Source organism: Rattus norvegicus, chromosome 11 (assembly GCF_021556685.1).
Source record: "Rattus norvegicus strain SHRSP/BbbUtx chromosome 11, alternate assembly SHRSP_T2T, whole genome shotgun sequence".
Lineage (NCBI taxonomy): Eukaryota > Metazoa > Chordata > Mammalia > Rodentia > Muridae > Rattus > Rattus norvegicus.
In genome coordinates this window covers 70,137,085-70,159,106 of record NC_141544.1, presented here as the reverse complement: position 1 = coordinate 70,159,106, position 22,022 = coordinate 70,137,085, and the positions used below count along the sequence as shown (strand labels likewise).

Below are 22,022 nucleotides of genomic sequence, written 5' to 3'. Positions count from 1 at the left end.
TCCCACTTTGTTTGTTGGAGGAAATGATGCATAATGACTCTGCACCGTGGACTTCATACTATCATTCCCCGTTATCTGCCGATTGCCATCTGTTGTGCGCTCCCTTCACACCCCGCCCTTCCGGCCAGCCCTCCTGTTACCTCTTGCTCTTCAGAGTTCATCCTTCTAGGGTGGGGAATCTGCCCTCGTTTATCTGGATCCCACGATTTCTTCCTGTCTCTGGGACTCGATGTCCACAAATATCAACTTTCTTATTAATCAGCTTTGCCCTTGCTGCTCCTTGGTTTGTCTCGATCATTTCAAAATAAGTAACAGACCAATCCAACCAAGTTCCTCTGTGTGTGTGTGTGTGTGTGTGTATGTGTGTGTGTGTGTGTGTGTGCCTACGTTCATGTGTACACACACATGTGGAAGGGGAGGCCAAAGGTCAATGTTAAGTGTGATTCTCTATTGTAATCCACCTTATTTTTCTTTCATCTTTTGACAATCTTGTAGATGTCTACTACGTATGTTAAACATTTCTGCCCCTGACTCAATTCCCCCACTTCTCCCCAGTATATCTCATTTCTGGTTTTAAGTCATTGTCTTCTTCTACACACACACATGCACACACACACACACACACACACACACACACACACACACAGCATGTGGCTGAGGGGTTACCCATTAAGGAATGGCCAATCTGCTGGTGGTCACCCCTTGAAGAAAAGTGACAGCCTACTGTGACAGCCATCATCTGTCCTCAGCTGGAGGGGGGGCAGATGCCCCTCCTGCCTCCATATTAGAACTTTTAAAAGATGTATTTTTTATTTTAATTTAAATTTCTCTCTCTCTCTCATTCTCTCTCTCTCTCTCTCTCTCTCTCTCTCTCTCTCTCTCTGTGTGTGTGCCTGTGTGAGTGTATGCCATATGTGTGGGTGCCTGCAGAGACCAGAAGAAGGTGTCAGAGTCCCTGTACCAACGTTTCAGGTGTTTTTAAGCCACCATGTTGGGACTGGGAACCAAACTTTGACCTTCTGGAGGAGCAGTGCAGACTCTTATTGCTAAGCTATCTCCCCAGCCTTGACATGCTAAGATGAAGAGAACTACGCTCCCTATGCAATAGGAGATTATCTTGGAGATGGCTGGTAAAATTTGTTACTGTTATTATAAAGAAATATCAACATTTCTTTTGTACGTGTATGGTTTTGAAATGGGATTTGGTGTGTTCCAGGCTGCCCTCAAACTTGCTTTGTAGCTGAGCATAACCTTGAACTTCTGATTCCTCCACTTTAAGTGGTGGGATTTGAGGCATAGGATTCCACACAGTTTGGGCGGTGATGGGTGGCTAACTCATGGCTTCCTGCATGCTAGGCAAGCACCCTACTATATAACCCTATGAGGTGCTGAAACTACAAACAAACATTGCAGGTTAAGACCTAAGAAAACACCTACTAGAAACATAAAGGTAGCAAAAGTAGGGTTGAGATAAGGCAATGTGAATGAATCGCCATGACAGACAGAATAGAGAGAAGAGAGAGCATGCACTGAAATTTCTGGGGTACAGAGTCTGGTGTGTTTACTTGATATGGGGTCTCATGTAGCCCAGGCTGGCCTCAAACTTGCTGCATAGCTGAGAATGACCATGAACTTCTGATCCTTCTGCCTTTACCTTCCAAGTGCTAGGACTACAGTTATGCACCACCACAATAGAATAAATTTTTGATCATGCACAAGCATCTAGATTAACAAAACAATAACAACAACAACAATAATAGATGTTCACTAAATCCCATAAGGTCATTCTCACTGTGGTGGTTTGAATATGCTTGGCCCATAGGACGTGGCACTATTAGTGTGGCCTTGTTGGAGGAAGGGTATCACTATTAGATGGACTTTGAGATTTCCTAATGCTCAAGCTCCACCCAATGTGGAAGATGTCCCTTCCTGGCTGCCTGCAGAAGACAGTCTCCTTCTGGCTACCTTTGGATCAAGATGTAGAACTCTTGGCTCCTCCAGCACCAATTCTGCCTACACAATGCCATGCTTCCCACCATAATGATCATGGACTGAATTTCTGAAACTGTAAGCCAATCCCAATTAAATGTTGTCCTCTATAAGAGTTGCCTTGGTCATGGTGTCTCCTCACAACAGTGAAACCCTAACTAAGACTCATCATTGGCACTGGTTGTCATTCTTTCCTCTCAGATTCTTTCATCATCTTTAATTAATTCCAACTGGCTATCCATTATCTTCATTGCCAGCAGGTCCCAGTCCTTAGAGGAGCCACGTGCAAAGGACTCCCCAGCCCTGCTGAATCTCCACACTCTTCAGGGAGCTGTTACTCTGTCCCTCCTCTCACCCATGACTCTTCATCTCTGCTAGTTTGCTCTGTTCCCTTTCCATGCTCTCTAGAATTCTAGTAGAGAATTTCTCTTTTGTTTTATTTGGGTCAGTTTGTTAGCAGACAGCAGGTCATCTTACAGTCAGCTTTCTAGTCATAGAAGATCCCTGTTGTGCACTCTTTACTTTGCCCTTTCATGAGGAGTTTGTCAACACACCCTGGGGTTTAGAGAGCACCACATCCCAAGCAATAGGAGGAGGAGGAGGAGGGATGCAGGCTGGATAACTGTACCTCCATTTATAATCTATTGAAAGCCATAGCCATTAGTGCTGGACAAACTAGAGAGAGGTAATGGAGAAATGTGTTTAGTACCAAACCACAGGTCTCTGCTGAAGATTGCTTCCCATTTGTTTTGCCCTGTTTATCTTGAGACTATATTGCCATGAGGAATACATTAGCAGCCTGGGACTTCACTCACCCATCTCCTAACAATACACTCAGCAGTCTGTTAGAGTAAGATCCCCTTCCTGCATTGAGCTGCAAGCACATTGTTCTCCAACAAAAGAATACGTTTTCCCTCCCTTTAATGATCACCAAGAATGGGCAGTTCCTATTTAATCTTACCTAGATATCTCTAAGCATGAACAGAAGGCTGTCCAGTCAGGCCTGAACTACTTTTGGATTCACGTACAGTAAGGCAGACTGTGTCTTCTGGGTGAAGATTTAGAATTGCCTGTTTACTATCTTGGGTCTATGCATAGTTGAGCATTGTATGATTAAGATCTGATGCATAATGAGAAAGGACATGCACAGTGGCCAAAGGCTTCCATAATCTATGTCTATCAATCAAAATAGAACCATTTGTGATATGCCCTTATCATCCATACTCCTCCTGTCCTTGAACCCCATTGAAGGGAGCCCCAAATACTAACCAAGGCCTTTGCGTACTCTTTTGTGTTCTGTGATTCCTGACCAAAAATTTCTGACCTGTACTATTGATTTTCTTTTGAATAGATTTTGTTCTAATCTGAAATCTGTGTGCCTTTATTTCAAGGACTTGAAGAAGAGGCCAAAATCTGGAAACACCTAGCCCAGATTGCAATCATTGGTAATGCCTAAAAGCCAGCTGGTCTCCTGCTGCAGCCGGGATGGCGTCTCTCTCTCTTCATATACTAAACCCGGGCAAAGTCGTTAGGAACAGATCAGCCCACAGCTTTGCAGTCAGCGAGCCTGCCTCCACACTGGACTGTTGGGCCACAGTGTTGAGAGTCCAGTGTATACATGGGAGTTCATGGTTGAGGATACAGCTTGTGGGTAATACTGTAAGTCATAGCATCTGACATTCCCCAGAAAGCAAAAAATGTAGCTGAAGATCAAAAAGTATCTCATGCAAGCAATGTTCTAGTAATTTCTACATTTTTAAGTGCCTTCTAAGCCATGAAGAGAAGGGGACGAGGTTAATCTCCTTGACCAGATTCTACGTGAAGTCGTTCCTGCTTGAGACCGATCATAAAGTCACAGCGGTGTGAATTGCTGTTTGTAAGCAGGTGAGGGAGGTGAAAGACTAAGGCTAGAGCCTGTGATTGGACAGTAGAAAAGGAGGTGGGCTGAGGGTCGGGAGAGATAGGAGGGAGGAGAGAAGGAAAATGGAAGAAAGGAAGGACTACCTAGATCTGTGTGGCTGTAAATAACCACAGGTAGCTATGAATATCATATAAGGCATGGATTATTACAGGACAATCTGTCTAATCTAAGTGGGGAGCTTATATCAATATCTATTGGCTCTGAGTTCTTTGGGCATTTTGTGGGTTGAGAATTTACAGACATAAATTGGACTGATAAATTACAAGCCTCTAGAGTTTTGATTTTACTGGGTTACAGGGATTTGTGACAGCTAATGGGGAGATGGGCACTTGCTGCACGGGGCTCGCCATGGAAGTGGGCGAGACCGTTGGGGCTAGAGAGTAGCTGGAGTTATCGTGGGATGGTGCTCCCTTTTTAGTATTTCATGGAACACAACTGTCCAATCTTCATTTTCTCTAACCACATGTGATGTCATTCCCCACCTCATTTCCCCTTCCCTTCATACTCATTCAAGTTTTGTGAATTTTGCCTTTTACATTTTTCAAGACACCTCCTCACTTTCTACCCTGACCATTCATTGTACCAGCCTTCTAGCCTCTCTGCATCCAATACTGTCTCCTTCAACCTATCCCTCACACCACTAATAATGCAAAGTACACAACTGTATTCTCAGTGCCTCCTTATGTCCCCCCTACCCCTATCTTATGACCCTTCTACCGTCCAGTGGCCGCCTGTTCCTACAACACCCCCTCCCACTGTTCCTTGCCTACAACTACAAAAAACCCTAATGACACAGAGTGGCCCATTGTTTTTGGGAGTTGTTGGGAAGAACACATGCACGTGTGTGAAGGGAGCGGGAGGAACGTTTAAAGGGACAACTGTTATTTTAAAATCTGAATTAGAGTAAACAAATGCTTCATGCAATTGAGAAGCATATTTAGGGAGGTGTAAATTTGGGATGATGGTTTTAAATGGAAAGAAGAGAGAGCATGTTAAGAGGGGATGAGCTTAGAAAAGGACGCAAACAACAGAGTCCAGCTTTGATTTTTGCCCCTTTCTGTCCCTGTGAGTTGGGACACGATTTCTGGACCTCAGAGCTGGGTGTGGTGATGCATCCCTGTTGTCATGGCTTCTTAGGAGGCAGAAGTTTGAGGATGGATGGCTTGGGCCTAAAAGTCTGAGGCTAGACTGGCAGCATAAGTAGACCCCCCCCCCATCACAAGAACAACAAAAATCCCTGGGCATCAGTGAATGCTTTCCATATGCATTCTAGTCTGTCATTCCGAACTGTATGGAAGAAACTGCAATGTCAGGGCTCATTCTCAACACTTGGAGTGGTTCTTACCACAGCCCTCATCTGGACTCCATGACCACCATTCTCTGGGTTTCTGGGTCGCCAACTTTGTTGCATCAAAAAAAAGGAAGAAACATACACAGCCCACCTACGACCTCTCCTCAGGCCTGTGTATTTCATAATGTTTGCAAGGTCTGTTTGATGCTACAAAGCCATATTACACAAAGTGGAAACAGAAAACAACGTGGCAGGATAGATTTGCACGCCATTCCTTAACAATTGCTGAGAGCCATGACCCATTGGCTTCAGTTTCACAGCTTCCTTTCCGAGCCATCAAATTACCTCACTGAAAATTCAGCCCTGCAATTCGCACAGGCTGCCGCCAGGTGACAGTAACAGATCAAAGGTACAACTGGCAAAGGCAAGGCTTCCCCGAAGGCTTCCCCGAAGGTTCGAGTTGAGCTTGGGTTTGAAGGATGCTAGACTCATCTGTAAAGATGGCCACTGAACCGAGTATTCACAGGCAAAACAGAGTCGGAAGCGGAGGAGAGCCGTGTTTGCTTGCTTACCGGAGCTGGAAGTGCTTGATTTTGGTGACCAGCAACTTGTAGTGGGCACCGTGGGGAGCCATGGATGCTACGTCGACAAAGATCAGCTGTTCCAAAGGGCCGGTCTCATTGGTTGCTTTAGAAGGACATAGAGTGCGGCTGACTTCCTGGTAGTTGTAGCTCCTTTGGTATCTGCAGCCGTGGGTGGAGACAACATCAGCAAGGAGAAGGAGACGCAGTGAACAGAGCGAGGGAGAATTCTACCTCACTCTACTCCTCTCTGACTTGGCTTCAAGTCCTATGCTTTCAATTTCAGGCTGGGTCCATTGCTATGTATTGCATTAAGACAGGCTCCCAAGTTATTCAAGAAAAAAACGCCAAAATATGAGGGAGGAATTCTCCTAATTAGGCTGCCAGTGGAGTCTTTTCTTTTTCAGTCTCACTGATTTCAAGTTAAAACAATCAGACTTAGTATTGCGCACTCAAATTCCAGCTTTAAAAACCACGCAATAACACCTCATCAGATGCCTATCTCTCTATACCGTCTGGGCTTTGTATTGGTGCCACAGTGCTTTAATGAGCTCTCCTTGGCACAGCAGGTACTCTGCCAGGGCAGAGGGTTCTGTTGTTTTTCATGGTGTCTTCCTGAACCTCTTGGCTCTGCTCTGTAAACGCCACTGAGCGAAAAGTGCACTCAGAAGAGGCATTTTGAAGAACGGGGTTGGTGCTGCTCCTATGTCGGCTGCCTATGGAACGATCCATTTTCAAAAGAGGGAATAGAATATTACGATAGATTTTCTTTTTTCCTTTTTTTTTTTCGGAGCTGGGGACCAAACCCAGGGCCTTGCACTTGCTAGGCAAGCGCTCTACCACTGAGCTAAATCCCCAACCCCTTACGGTAGATTTTCAAATGATGTAAATTCTTCTAGGTGCTGGAAATCTAGGCAGAATACTCATCTGAAATCCAGAGAGGATAGAAATGTATACCAATGACCAGCCTTGGGGCATTCATTGTCTGCATTTGGCATGAACTACCTTGGCATTTGCATGCCTGAGTTCTCTTCTGGTTAAAGGGGAAAAACAGAACAGAATGAAACAAAACAAACAAAACAAAACAGCCAGCTAAGTCTAAGAACATTGAAGAGAGTCAAATGTAGTGAAGTTGCTTGGGCAGAGAATACTTACAGTCCTTGGAAGGGCAGAGGAACCTGCCAGGACAACACTTGTTTCTGTTGGCGAACCACAACCAGGACTGGGTAGTCCAGGTTGTCAGAGGAACTGTTGACATGCACCCGCACGGCTGTCACCTGTGGGGCGAGCAAAGGCAAGCTCACTGACATTTCCTCTCATGACAGGTGCCCCAAACGCTCCAGCTGTCTTTTATTATCCAGAGAGGGTCTCAACCTTGACCATGTGTTGAAGTTGCCCCCCCCCCGAAATAATTGATGTTTTGGATTACAATCAGCTTAAAATTCTGATTTGACGAGGCCAAATTACAGAGCCTTCCAACTGTAAGCTGAGGAGTTTGAGCTGAGCAGTCAACATTAAGGCTTCAAGAGTAACTCCAGAAGAGAAAAAAAGAAAGAGATGGATGTATTTTTCTTATTTAAATATAAGCATAAATAATACCAAAATCACCATCCCCAAAGCACCTCATAGTCTACAAGACACCCCCCTCCCCCAGCTGTTGATAAACTTTGGGTATGCTAAATCATTCTGTTTTGATTCCTTTTTTTTTTTTTAACAACCTGGGGGATGGTCTTTTGCTCCCTCTCCAACCTGCAGCACTCCCCCCCCGGGGGGTGGGGGTTGAGTCCTTCCTGCTCAGGGGTAAGTAAGTCACTAATGTACCCTTCCTTGCCTGCAGCTCACAGAGCACACATCGTGATCTCAGATGAGCATGGTAAGCTAACTCTGCCTCTGGAGGAGCTACAGGGCTTTGGTATTTTCCTTAAAAAATTTACAGTACCATATGAAATGTAGGAAATAATGAAGAAAAGTAAAGAAGGGTAAAAGAGAAACTAAAACTTAATCTTCCACGTGACATTTTAACGTATGGGTCTCTTGCCTTTGTACTCTCTTCAAAGTGTCTTCGTTGGGGGGCCTGTAAAATGGCTCAGCAGCCGCCCGGTGGCTAAACTATTTGCCATGCAACCAGAGGTCAGATTCCCCAGGACCCATGTAAAATGCTGGGCCGGCCAATCTGCCTTTCTGCCTCAGCAGCGCGTGGAGACAGGAGACCCTGGGGCAAACTGAGAGAGGGATTAGCTACGTCCGCTTTGGTTTTGTCTCTGCCTCGGTGAATAAGCTGGGTGAGTTACTGAAGGTGCCTCTCATCTACTACCTCCAGATACACTTATGTACACATGCGCCTACACATGCAAACATGCATGTGCACAGGTGCACACACACACACACACACACACACACACACACACACACACGCGCGCGCGCGCGCGCGCGCGCAGAGGAATAAAAGATCTACCACACATTTCAGATGCAGGCTGAGAGGAAACAGACCAGCCAGGATGTTGTACCCCAACACTTAGTTCTCCCCATTCTCCCTGACCAAGCCACTGCTTCACATTTCCAATGTTAGCACAGCCAAAGAGTAATTCATTAATTTGATAAGAAACGCTCACTCCCGAGGGAGCATTTCCTGCGCCTGCATGGTTTCCATGGAGATTGTGTTGCGGCTGATAATTGCTCAAACTCCATCCTTAGTGCGGAACCCTTTGTTAAACTGGGACTTCTGCAGACCTCTCAAACTCAATGTAGCTCCATGGAGTCTCAAGTTTCCTTCACTTCTGACTTTACTTCCTGCGACGAACGGTTTCACCATGTACCTATTCATCTATGCCCGCAACCTGAGGGTCCTGTCTGGGCCCTTCTCCCCCTTCACACTGTTCTCATCCGTGCCTCCTTCCCTCCTTGTCCATGCTAAGCGCCACCCTCAATGCCCTCTTTGATAGTCTCTTTTCTCTATTAATTTGAGTCCCTCGGGGCTCTCTTCCTTCAGGGCTGTATCCCTTAAGATGTCAATTTCATCTGTGACTCCCTATTTAAGGGAGCTTAAATGGTTCAAAAACTTTTTCAATCTTATGACAAAGTAAGAAGGCGATGATAAATAGATCTGGATTTTTTCAGGCTTGATAACTCCTAACATACATATTATTTTATCCATACCTTCTATTTCCACATATTACTTCACTATACTCTGAAACACACACACACACACACACACACACACACACACACACACACACACACAAAGCATATTACTTAATCAAACAGCTCAGTGTATAGCTCTAATTGGTATGGCTTCCTTAATAAAATCCATAAACAGTGGTTAGAGAGATGGCTCAGCAGTTAAGAGCACTTGCTGCTTCTGAGAGGACCCAGGTTGTTCAGTTCCCACTCTCCATGTTGTAGCTCACAACAGTTCTTAACTCCAGTTCTGGGGAACCAATGCCCTCTTTTGTCCTCTAAGGGTACTAGACATGCATGTGGTACACATACAAGTAGATTAATATTTATACACATACAGTAAAATAGTAAGTCTTAGAAACACAAACAGTGGGCTGGAGAGATGGCTCAGTGGTTAAGAGCACTGACTGCTCTTCCAGAGGTCCTGAGTTCAATTCCCAGCAACCACATGGTGGCTCACAACCATCTGTAATGAGATCCGATCACCTCTTCTGGTGTATCTGAAGACAGCTACAGTGTACTCATATGAATAAAATAAATCTTTTAAAAAAACCACAAACAGTATGGTCTGAATACAATTTTAACTCTTTAATTTATCCGATATTTGCATTGATTTTGGAGCTTTTCGATTGTTTCAAAAATTTCTTTCGGTTTTATTTTTAAAATGGGGTACAAATTAAGTTAATTCATCTTGTCTGATACCAATACTTAATTCTTCTTTATTGCTGAATAATATTCCATTGCACAAATATACAACATTTTATTCATGTAATCTTCAGTTGATGAACATTTAAGTTACTTACACATTATGAGTATTTACAAACAATACTGTTATATTTGTGTACCAACTTTGTGTGAATATATATTTTCACTTCTTTTTTTGCTATATACTATGATTAGATTTCTGGAAGACATAGTACCTCTATAGTCAACTTTTTGAGGGACTGCCAAAATGTTTTTCAGAGTTGTATCATTTAACACTCCAGTAATTTACATAGCCAGCAATGTTTCTAGTCTTTTTACTTCTTTGCCAACACTTGCTACTATCTTTATTCCAGTCATCCTAGTGAGTAAAAGCTATAGGTTATTGGAGACTGCACAGTATCTTATTTTTATTTCTTTGTTTCTGTTTTGATTTTTTGATAGGACTTCTCCAGTATCTCAAGGTGGCCTTGAGCTCACAATCTCCATTCCTCTGTTTCCCAAGTGCTGGGATTACAGGTGCTTACCCTAATGCCTAACCGGTATTTTAGCTGTTAGTTTCTCTGCCTGGCTCTTCTAGGAAACTGCCAATATTGTTTTCAGAATCCCCAGAGCCTAGTAGAATAAATTACCTTAGGAGCAGGTTGACTTTTGAAAATGTAGTGCAAGCATTCCAGTACTAGACAGCATGTGTTTACAGTGAGGTTTAACCTATGCTAAATAAACTTAGAGCAGTCAGAACCCAGGCAAACGGAAATGGGAAAGTTTCTTCTTCCAGATTCCTCTTCCCTACATTTTTCTCCTGTTGCTTCTACTCATTGCCATGGCAAAACAACTTAGATGCCACCTCCCTTTTAGGGACTTAATGTCAGAGGGAGTTGTTCACACTTTTTTCTACACTTCATTATATGGCAGAAATTCCTGAACATTAGCAATTCCTGCCTTCCCAATGATTGTGTGTGTGTGTGTGTGTGTGTGTGTGTGTGTGTGTGTGTTTCTGATCCAGCCGATGAAGATCAAGCCTCAAACTATTCATTTCTAACACATGCTAGTGGGCAGTTGTGCCTGACTTGGGGCCTACACTTTGGAAGCACCATTCTAAAGTCATCTCCTGGTCTACCAGATGACCCTACGTGTTGTTGCGAGATGCCCAGCCATGAGCTCAGCACTGTGTGAGCAGCCTGGAAGCTGTTTTGTTGGGACTGATGTGAGAGCAGAAGAAACACATCATGGCTGTATTAATCTCCTCCTTTGCTTATCCATCTCCACATCTTCATCTTCCTGGTTGGGTTTTCATAATCCACTTACATTTTTTAATTACTTAATAATGATCTTACCGGCCAGATAAAGACAAACTGACATAATACATTACACAACAGATCCTAGAGTAAGTGTTGTTCGACACTGGGCAGTTTTGCAAGATGAACAGATTATCTATTAGGCAGAGGAAAGGATGAGGGGCCAGCTGAAACCCTGCTCTGCCTTTCCAGAAGCTAAGGAGTGGCTGAGAAAATTGGATTATGCCTACCACAGTGAAGCAGGCTGTGTGAGGATGAAGCTTAAAGAAGGGTGGGCATTGCCCATGCTGCATGGATTCTAACACCTTGTAATAAACAATTCTCAAGACCTACGTTTTTCTCCTGTTGCTTCTACTCATTGCCATGGCAAAACAACAAAATAAATAAAAAAAAAAACAAAAAAACATAGACTTTTTTCCTGTATTTACTACCAGCAAGGAATCAATAGGCAAGAGAGAATACACAAGTATTTCAACCGCTGGTAGCATACAAATTATGCTTATGAAAGATTTGAAAGTTTTGAGACCCCCTTTTTAATCTTTTATGTCATCAGGGACATGCTCATCAGAAGTGATACATTGTTCTTGCAAATTAAGAATAAAAAAAGCTTAATTCTAAATTGGCTCTGTTTTTGCTAAAGACTACAGCTTCTGTTGGTTGAAACAGAGGCTGTTGGCTTCCATTGTTAAACACAGCAGTGCTTGCCCTCTGATCTTGAAAAACAGACTCTACTAGTAACACAGTTACTGAGTGTTTGTAGACAGTCCCTTTGCTAATGTGGAACTGCTTAGCTAACCCTTCTGGATGTTTATCTGTTGGCTTTCAGGTCCTCCCATCCATTCCCTTCCCTTTCCTCTCATGCTCCCAATAGTGGGTAGGGTAGACCCAGACTCAGGAGCTCTGGGAGGGGCTGGGGATACACCAAAGGGAACCTTCCCACAAAGAAGGCATATTACCTTGTGACGAGTTTTGGGGCACAGGTTTTGTGGGTAGATTGGTGTGCCCCTCTCTCCACTGGCAGTCCTGCTTGCCTACAGGAGGTAGCCACTTTAGTGTCCATAACCTCAGCTGCTAGGATTCACAGCTAGGGTAACTCCCATAGTGTCCCACACTAGCCTCTCCTATTTTGTCCCAGGTTCACCCACACACACCTGATCCCCATCCCCATTCCCCTTCATCCCCTCTGACATCCAGTTCCCTCCATCCATCCACCTCTGATGTCTATTTTATTTCCCCCTCTGAGTGAAGTTTAATCATCCTCCCTTAGGTCTTCCTTGTTCCTTAGCTTAGATCGTAGCATCGGAATCCTGCACTTTATGGCTAATGTCCACGTATAAGTGAGTACATACCATGTGCATCTTTCTGTGTCTGCGTTACCTCCCTCAGGATATTTTCTAGTTCCACCCATTTGCCTGAAAAGGTCATGATGTCTTTGTTTTTAACAGCTGAGGAGTATTCTATTGTGTAAATGTACCACATTTTCTTTACCCATTCTTTGGTTGAGGGATAAGATGCACAGAGATGAAGGAGCAGAGGTCGAGAGAATGACCAACCACTGACGGGCCCACCTTGAGACCCACCCCATGGGAGAGAGCCAACCCTGACACAACGATACTCTGCTATGCTTGCAGACTGGAACCTAACGTAACTGTCTCCTAAGAGACTTCATCCAGCAGCCGATGGAAAGAGATTCAGAGACTCACAAGAAAACATTACGCAGAGCTCAGGGAGTCTTGTGGAAGAGTTAGGGATAGGATTGAGGAAGCCCACAGTGTCAAGGACACCACCACAAGAAGACCTAGAGTCAACTAATCTGGGTCCATTAGGGCTTACAATGACTGAACCACCAAACCAAAGAGCATGGAGGAGCTGGCCTGGGGCCCCTACATATTTGTAGCAGATGTGCAGCTTGGCTTTCATGGGGGTCCAAGCTGGCTCTACCACACAAGCTCTGCTATTGCCTGACTGACTGGGTCATACATTTGTGGCTTACAGTGTTAGAAAACATTTCGTCTGGGCAGATGACAGGATGATCACCTATCCAACTCTTCCACTGATAGATGAGGAGCCTGGGACGTAGAGGTGATATGACTTTGCCAAAGGTAATCAGGTGCTCAAGAAGCATAGACGAAACCAAGCTCCCCATGACTCAGTTGTCACAATGCTTGGTCAGAGTATAACATCATCACTGTTTGGAATCATTGACTCCAACAAACACCACTATGAATCTTGTATTATCCCACCAGGAAACCAAGATGCTATAGAATATCCATACATGACAGGAATAGTATCATACAAGACAAGCTACACGCTAGGGCATGCATACATTTGCAATAGACTGGTATTTTAAGTGAAGAACTTTAGCAATAAACAAGCAGGCAAACAAAAATAAACCCCAACCAATAGATAATTGGATTAACAATGTATGACTCTTTGAACAGAAATGGCCCTACAAGCTTTATATATTTGAATGCTTGACTGTAGGGAGTGCTGTTAATTGATAGGGGTTAGAAGGTGAGCATTGCTGGCAGAAGTGTGTCACTGGGGGTGGTCTTGGGAGTTTCAAATGCTCAAGCCAGGCACAGTCTCTATCAATCAATCTATCTTTCTGTCTGTCTGTCTATCTATCTATCTATCTATCTATCTATCTATCTATCTATCTATCTATCTCTGTCTCTCGCTCTCCCTCCCCTTACCCCCACAGCATCTAAAGAGGGAAGAATAACCTAAAGATATATAAAAACTCAGCACTTTAGACTCTTCATAAAGACTAAGTGTCAAATGTTCTATCTCACCATGCTTGCCAGGCTATAGAGTAAGACAGGGTCTCTTGATGGCTGCTAATAAAAGTGTTATTTCATACAGCCAGTTTAGGAAGCAAGTAGAAAACAGGAATGGAAGTTGAAGGTGTATTATCTTTTCACTCCTAAGTTTATAGACAAGAACTTCAACACAAGTGCACACACCCACACCAGAAACCTTGAATAAGTTCACTGAAGGCAAATGAAACAAACAAAAGAAGCCATACCACAGAAGAACCAAAAATACAGCCACACAGCAGAACAACCAAAAATACAGCCACACAGCAGAACAACCAAAAATACAACCACACAGCAGAAGAACCAAAAATACAACCACACAGCAGAACAACCAAAGAACCAGTATGTGGGAAGCCACACACTGACTACAAGCGAATAATAGGAATATGGATTGGTGTGGACAAAACTCACAAAGACTGAGAAAGAACAGGACGACCAGGACGCCCCACTGTACAGTCCCTTTTGGGTAAACTTTGAGAGTAAGGAAGGCAACGCTATAGGTTTATATGTGCACATTTAATAAAATATACCTTCATAGGAATAAAGATCAAAGGTGAGATTCTAGAGTCCAGAAATTTGAAAGGATCTGAGATTTTAACCTATTTGCCATGTTCAACAGTACTGACGGGAATGCCCCAATTGGTGATGAATAACTTGTCACAGCACACAGGGTCAGCATCACTGCCCCCTGCTGAGTATCCTGAATGTGACAGAAAAATAGTCTACAGGAGAGGAACCCTGAGATTAGAGGACCTAAATAGAGTACCTATTTCAGGACAGGCGAGAAACCTGCTTGCTTTTAGTTCTAGAGCGAGGCATTGTGAACTTTATAATGCTGTTGGCAAAGCAAATATCCTTAAAATAACAAAAATAGAAAAAAATTTCAATCAACCCTTTTCTGTAAGAGACCCATGAAGGACGACTGTCTCCCACAATGCTTGGCTTGAGGGGGTGACTGAAAAGGACAAAGGTGACGATAAACAAAACCTTTTTATGTCTCACACTGAGTCACTGCACAAAGGTTTCTCACATTGTTTTCTCCATTTTCAAAAATTTGTTATGCTTTGTAGTAACAGAAAGGAGCCTGACATTCTGGCCTTTGCGTTTGCTTCCAACTGAGCAGAGAGTAAAGAAGAGTGGCCAGCAGCCCCAGAAGAAGCGAAGTGTGTGTGGAGCAGTAACTGGCTAGGCTAGATTCTGCATGGTTGGATTAGGGATCTAGAGTGACCATGACAAGATAGTGCAAGCCAGGTGCTTTAAATAATAGATATCCACTCATCTCTGATTTGTGTGATTATATATTGAATCAGGTGAATGAGGGTAAGTGTGAAATTGTGGTGAAGCCAAGACTGGGTTCTGGGTAGCTGCTCCAACAGGGTAGTGGATAGGAAGGTAAGGGTTTGTCTGAGAATGTTTGTACAAAATTCTTTCCACGTCACCTTGCCGTCCTTGATGATAAAGTCACTATTCTTTTAATACAAGGAGGGTAGTACATTGCCCATGGGATTTTGTTTCCTGTTTTTTAGGAAGTAGAATGGAGGTTCTCAAGGGTCTCTAGAGGAAATGGTCATCATGCTGAAGAAGCACATTTGGAGGTGATGTGTTCCGACCTCCTTTAAACATGATGTCCTGGGGTGGCCAAACTTCAGAGATATTTGGGAAAAAAGAAGGCACTATTCCAGTTGTTTAAAGGAAGAAACATTCTTAGAGATATTATATCCTGAGAAATATAATCACTCAGCTGTGTTTCTTCATGTATTCATGAAGTCTTTCACATAACACAACATGTGATCAACCCTGTGTGTTTTTCTACTATTAACCCATATCATGTCGATTTAATTCTTGAGCCAGGCCAGTAAAATGTCAAAGGTAGACTCTGGCATTTACCGTTGCAACTGTACAACACACAGGCTTTCAGATGAGCAGCATGCATTGCTAAAGATTCTCTTGGCTTCCTAGAGCTAAACCATACTCTATGGTCTAGATAAGCCACAGTCCACGTCTCTGTGGTCTCCTTGAAGGGCATATTGGTTGCTCCCGATTTGGGCCAATTGTGGGTAAAACTGTTGTAAATATTCGTGTAGCTATAAGCGATCACTCACTTTGTTAAATTCTGGATTGCGACGGCTGGATCAGACAGATTATATTGAGTGTTGGAAGGTCAAAATCATCTTTCAAAGTGACCATTTTGTGTTCCCACCCTGATGAACAAGCGCTCTGGATTCGGCGATCCTTCAGGACACTTACTGACAGTGTTTTGAATTCCCGAACTTCCTAGATGCACAGTGCTAATGAGTCATTTTCATCAGTGGTTTCTTTTTTTAAAAAAGATTTATTTATTTACTATATATGAGTACACTGTAGCTATCTTCAGACACACCAAAAGAGGGCATCAGATCCCATTACAGATGGTTGTGAGCCACCATATGGTTGCTGGGATTTGAACTCAGGACCTCTGGAAGAGCAGTCAGCGCGCTTAACCGCTGAGCCATCCCTCCAGGCCTCATCAGTGGTTTCTTAAGAATGTGTGCTGTGAGCATTGTCTCACAAGCCCGTCTTTCTAATTATCTTCTTTGATGAGGTGATGCTTAGGCCTTTTGATTAATATTAAATTGAAATTTTCAATTCATTGTTGTTAAGCTTCAAGGGTTTTGTTCGATTAATTTTGTATATGTTAGATGCCAATCCTTTGGTAAATATGCTTTGTAATATTTTCTCCCTTTTTGTGACTTGTCATTTTATGTTCTCAACAGTTGTCATATACAGGGCATACATTTTAAATTGTGATGGGGTGTCATTTATCAACCCCTGTGCTGAGGGGAATACTTTTGGTGTCACGTCTAAAAAGTTGTCACCAAAGCAAATGTCACCTAGATTTCCTCCTGTGTTATCCTCCAGGAGTTTTTAAATTTTGCATTTCACGTTTAAATATATGACCCAAGTAACTTAATTTTTATGAAATGTATGATAAGAGCTCTGTCTAGATCAGCGATTCTCAACCTGTGGGACATTGAGCTACCCTTTCACAGGGTCACATGTCAGTATCCTGCATATCAGATGTTTACATTATGATTCGTAATACTAGCAAAATTACAGTTATCGAGTAGAAACAAAAATAATTTTATGGTCCGGGGTCACCACACTGTGAGGTGGCTTATTTAAGGGTCGCAGCATGAGGAAAGTTGAGAACCATTGCTGTAGATTATTTCCCTTACATCGTCCAGTTCTTCCAGCATCATTTGCTGAAATAAAAACCCAACCGTATGCTGAAGGATGCTCAGGCAAGCACTTGCTGCCTGGGATCTTTCTCACCACCCTCAGTCTCCTCTGCTGCTACCGCCACCTCCAAGCTCTACCGCTCCCCTGTCTCTTTTCCCTGTGTGATTTACATCTGTATATCCCTCACCCTTCTTGGCTTTAAAATCTTTCATGAGCAGGATCAGCCATGATGATGCCTCTTCTCTGGGTGTGATCTGGAGTGGATGAGGCTTTATAAAAAACAAAAAACAAACAACAACAACAAAAACAAAAAACAAAAAACAAACAACAACAACAAAAACAAAAACAAAAAACAAAACAAACAAACAAAAAAAACAGAAAGACTTTCTGTGTTGCTTGTCCCAGGAGACATCCATTGTTCTGAGTTCTTGACTGATAGATAGTCTTGGTGAATGATCTCCATCACTACAGAGCTGATCTCTCAATTGGCAAGATTTTGCTATAGAGTTTCAATAACACCGGTGATGGAGGAGGGAAATGGCTTTCTCTTCTATCTTTTCCTCTTCCTCCTCCTCCTCTTCCCCCTCTTCTTCCTCCTCCTTTCCACCTCTCCCTCCTCTTCCTCCTCCTTTCTTGTTTACAGTCAGTAAGTGTCTGTGTTGATTTCATGCACTGTTATTTCCTTTTTTCCACTTGGTTGTCCCTTAGGTCTGCTTACCTTTGGAAATGTAATTGGACTTACAGCTGGGTTTTTCTCTTCTTTTTCCATTACTAAAAGAGACTTACAGAAACCAAAAGAAAGGAATTTGAACCTAAGTCACCCAAACTCTTCCCACTTGACATGGAGGAGACTAAAGCAAGGTAAATATTAATGATTTCTTATCCAAAATCATGTGCAAGCTATACAAGCTTGTGTCTGCAATCCTAGCACTCAGAAAGCTGAAATAAGAAGGCCAAGTGGCTGAAGACATTCTGAGCTTCATATAGATACCCTATTTCAAAAACAAACAGCAAACAAAACCATGTAACTAGTTTGAAATCCAAGAATGTAACTTAAGTTTTGAAGACTATTTCTTTAGCATCTTTCCACAGAACCTTCCCACCTCCCATAAGAGCACATCTGTTATATTTTTTCGTTAAGAACAAAAATAACTTTCAAAATGCCACGGTCAGACTTTCAGACACATCTCTTCATTGTGCAGTTTCAAAACCTTGTGTCTGACTGCCTCACATTCACTGGAACATTAAACAGGCAGTTTATGGCTACTGTTTTCCCACACTGACTGTGTGAACATCCATTGGCCTGCGTATCTATCTCTACATGCAGGGCCTGTAGTAAGTCACACTGTGAAGATGGCAGGTTTTCTTCCGTGTTTCATAGGACCATGGCCAGCATCAGCCAATCAAAAGCATGCACACCCAGCCTGTTATTCCAGCGTAATCATTATCCCTAAGAACTAGTATTTCCAGATCCTCACTGAGCAGTTATGAAGATAAGCCATGACAAACAGGACCAGCCTATTGTTTCTGTCCTCCTAGATGAACTGCCTTATTGTGTGGACAGTGTCAACTCAAGGTTATTTTGATTAACTTCCTGGCTGGGAACACTTTGTAGGAATGACACAATTTTATTTTATTCTTGTACAGGTTTCAAGGGGGAAAGCATGGGTTCATTTGGGTAACGAAGGCAGTGCTTGAGGGATAAGGAGAGTCAAGCAGTGGGGAAATCCAGATGTACAAGGTTTGGAGAGATTTGTAGGCAGAGGAGTTCCAGAGTGGCTTCGAGGTGTAATAAAAATGGATGTGGGAGAAAGGGTGACCCGGGTTCAAGCAAGATTCTTAGTTGCAAAGAAGAGAACCACTTGACTGACACAGCCAGAGGGCTTATTAGTAGGGTTGGACTAGGGCAATGGCTCTGTCTGTTCGCCATGCAAACACGAGGACCTGAGTTCAGATACTGAGCACCCATGTAAAGGTAGCTTCATCTCTAACTACAGAGTCAGGAGGGTGCAGACAAGCAGATCCTGAGATCAGCAGACAGACAGCCTACCTAGTCAGCAGATGAGCTGCAGGTTCAATAGAAACCCTGTCTCAAAATATAAGGTAGAGAGTGATAGAGGAAGACATTCAATGTTGACCTTTGGCTTCCACACCCATGTTCCCACATACACACGTATATGTGTGTGTGTGTGTGTGTGTGTGTGTGTGTGTGTGTGTGTGCGCGCGCGCGCGCGCGCGCGCGCGCGCGCGCGCGCATGCGCATGTGCACACAGGATATTGAATAGGTCATGGACCTGAGTTATCAAGCCCAGACAACGTTTGGGGATCAAGGTGACTAAGCTGCAAGATATCGTAGCAACCATCATGAAGTAGTAGAGGAATGGTTTTTTTTTTTTTTTTCAGAGCTGGGGACCGAACCCAGGGCCTTGCGCTTCCTAGGTAAGCGCTCTACCACTAAGCTAAATCCCCAGCCTAGAGGAATGGTTTAAATGGGAACCTCAACCTGGCAACACCTTCCGATTATTAGATATGGCCACTGCCAAGTTCAATTGTGCTGTCCTCATCACCTGCACATGACAGATCTCTTCCCATCTTTGTCATTTGCACAGAGTTGAAGGTACTGAGTAGATGCATCTGGCTACTGAACGTGGGCCATGCGTCTGTCCCTTTGACATCCTAGGTAACCTTATCTTCTACAAAATCCATGAAGCATTGTGCCATTGACATCAGTGGTCTGAGGTGCCATACAGGCCTGAAACCAGCTCTACCACAAGTCCTCCGGGGTCGGGCTGAGGCTAGAACATTTGTTGGACCGGTTGGACCCAGACATAGACAGAGATCAAGATGGCAAGGAAGGAAGATGAGGTGACCCAGCCCTCTACTTGTGACCAACGAAAGACGTGATTCTCATCTGATGATCTGTCACTTCTGCCCTGAAGTCACTGCGCAGTTAGAAATGGCTTATGCTCTTCAGTGTGGCCTTTCTAAGGCCCCTTCTGTTTGTCTCAAGAATTGTTCTCGTAGACATCGAAGAGGAAGCTGCTTGTAGATGCTTAGCTTTACACTGTTTACAAAGACATCAATTTCCTTAGTAATAGTCACAGTCACGAATACTTGTCGAAAGTTATAAGTGATCTCCATGTAGCAATTCTACCGTAGAACAAATCGATGATGAACTCCATCATATCACAACTCTTACAATCATAACAATAATTTTCTAGCATGTTCCATTTTCAGAGCATTACTTAAATAGGCCTTCAGATAGCTCTGGAAGGAGTTTGTCTGTAATGAAATCAGTCAGCATATTAAAAAAAAATCCAGAGAATGGATCCCTGGGTTTGGTCTCAAACCATAAAATAGTTATTTTTGCCTCTTTATCCCCCTCACAAGAGCAAGGCGAAGAAAGACACAGCACAGATAAAGATGGGGGGGAAAGCCACAGATGAGCAAATTTAGCTGGCTGACTGGATGTCCAACCAGCACAGGCTGGTGCCTCTCTTAAAGGAATAGAGCCTGGAGGTGCCGAAGCCAGAGAGAATCCATTGGGATTTGAGAAAGCCCAGGGAGATGATAAAGTGTAGCTGTTGGAGTTAGGGGAGAGCTAGGCAGGCCATGACAAGTTTTAGTCTTCTAGACATAATATCTTTGATACCAGTTCCTAGAAAAAAATTCCCAGGCAGCATTTCCCGAGTGTGCTCTGCAGAACGACAGGTCTTTAGGATGGCCTGGGTGTTGCATGCAGAGGAGACTCCAAGTATATGACAACTTAGCTGCATTCGGCCAACCAGCATCCATTTTAGCTTGGGCATTCTTTGTTGTGGACCCAGGTAGAAGCAAGGTCACCTTCCACAGCATAAGGGGAACTCGGATGCCAGATCTCTCCCTCCCCTGTCCCCGGCACTCCTACCAGGCTCCCTTTGGCATGTGCATACCCTTGGTGCTGCCAGTCAGTTCTGCCTTCCCACACTTTCACTTGGGAATCAAGGATGCTACAGGGCAGCCTCAGAGCCCAGGGTGGTCCTCCAAAGGTGGTGTGGCAACGGGGCGATGGCATTTGAAATCTTCCAAAGTCTCTCCGTCGCTCTCAGGATAATACCCCAACCTTCTTAACAAGACAACACCCCAACCACAAGAGCCCTGTGTGTGCCTCAAGCTCCAGCCAAATGGATTTTCTCCAGTTCTCCCACTGTGCTTCTCGCCCTTCCTCTCCTTACCTCTCACCTCTAGCCACAATGACCTATTTGGACGTTTTTTCCTTGCTCCGCTCTCTCCCTACTTTTTTGGCTTGTGGGAAAACATTCTTCCCCAGAAACTTCCAAGTTAATTGAATAATTGTTTAACTAACACTGCATATAAACCACCCTCCTTTACAAAGACAGTAACCACATCTACATCGATGTCCAAACAATGCCTCACACAGAAAGGAATCAAATATTTACTGAATGAACTGAATGAACAGGCCGCTTGCCTGTGCTGTTCAGTGTTCCTGGCCTGCCCATGATTACACAGCCCTTCAATAGCTTCCCTGTGCATGCTGGAATTGAGACTTCTAACATAACATTTTGATAATGAACCAAAAGATGATGGCCTACAGAAACATTTTCATTTCTAGGTTATTGATAGCATAATGAAACTAACATGACATGATTTATACAGCATTCTTCTCAGAGACAAAAGCTCTGGATTGGGAACATAGAGAATGTGACAGTGGAAGAAAGAAGAAGGCCCCAAGGGGTAAACTGCTCTTTTCAATGAGATGAATGAGCCGTTCCTAGAAGCCAAGCCATTAAAGGAAACTTTGATCCTGCCTGAGGTGACTCCCTCTGCTTTTCCATTTGAGCTTGTAAGCTTGTCTCCACCGTGGGTAACAGATAGTCAATAATGACTCATGAATGGCCCAGAGCTCTTTTGCCAGCTGATCCCAGGGCACACGAAGAGTGGCTCTGCCTTCTCCTCCTCTTGGTGTCCCTACAGGTCAAACACACTGCCTCCCACTATTTGTCATCTGAGTGGTGACACTACCCA

The 22,022-nt window shown here is 43.7% G+C and overlaps 1 protein-coding gene across 3 annotated transcripts in view; it reads right to left on the bottom strand.

The window, feature by feature from the left end:
• The window catches only part of Sidt1 (SID1 transmembrane family, member 1), a 98,311-nt gene that overhangs the window by 51,914 nt on the left and 24,375 nt on the right, over positions 1–22,022 (bottom strand). For all 3 annotated transcript variants that reach the window (XM_087575837.1, XM_087575838.1, NM_001100653.1), the window contains 2 exon segments: positions 6,938–7,059; positions 5,774–5,944 (listed from right to left, as the gene is read on the bottom strand). In XM_087575837.1, the coding sequence (XP_087431963.1) occupies positions 5,774–5,944; positions 6,938–7,059 (293 nt within the window).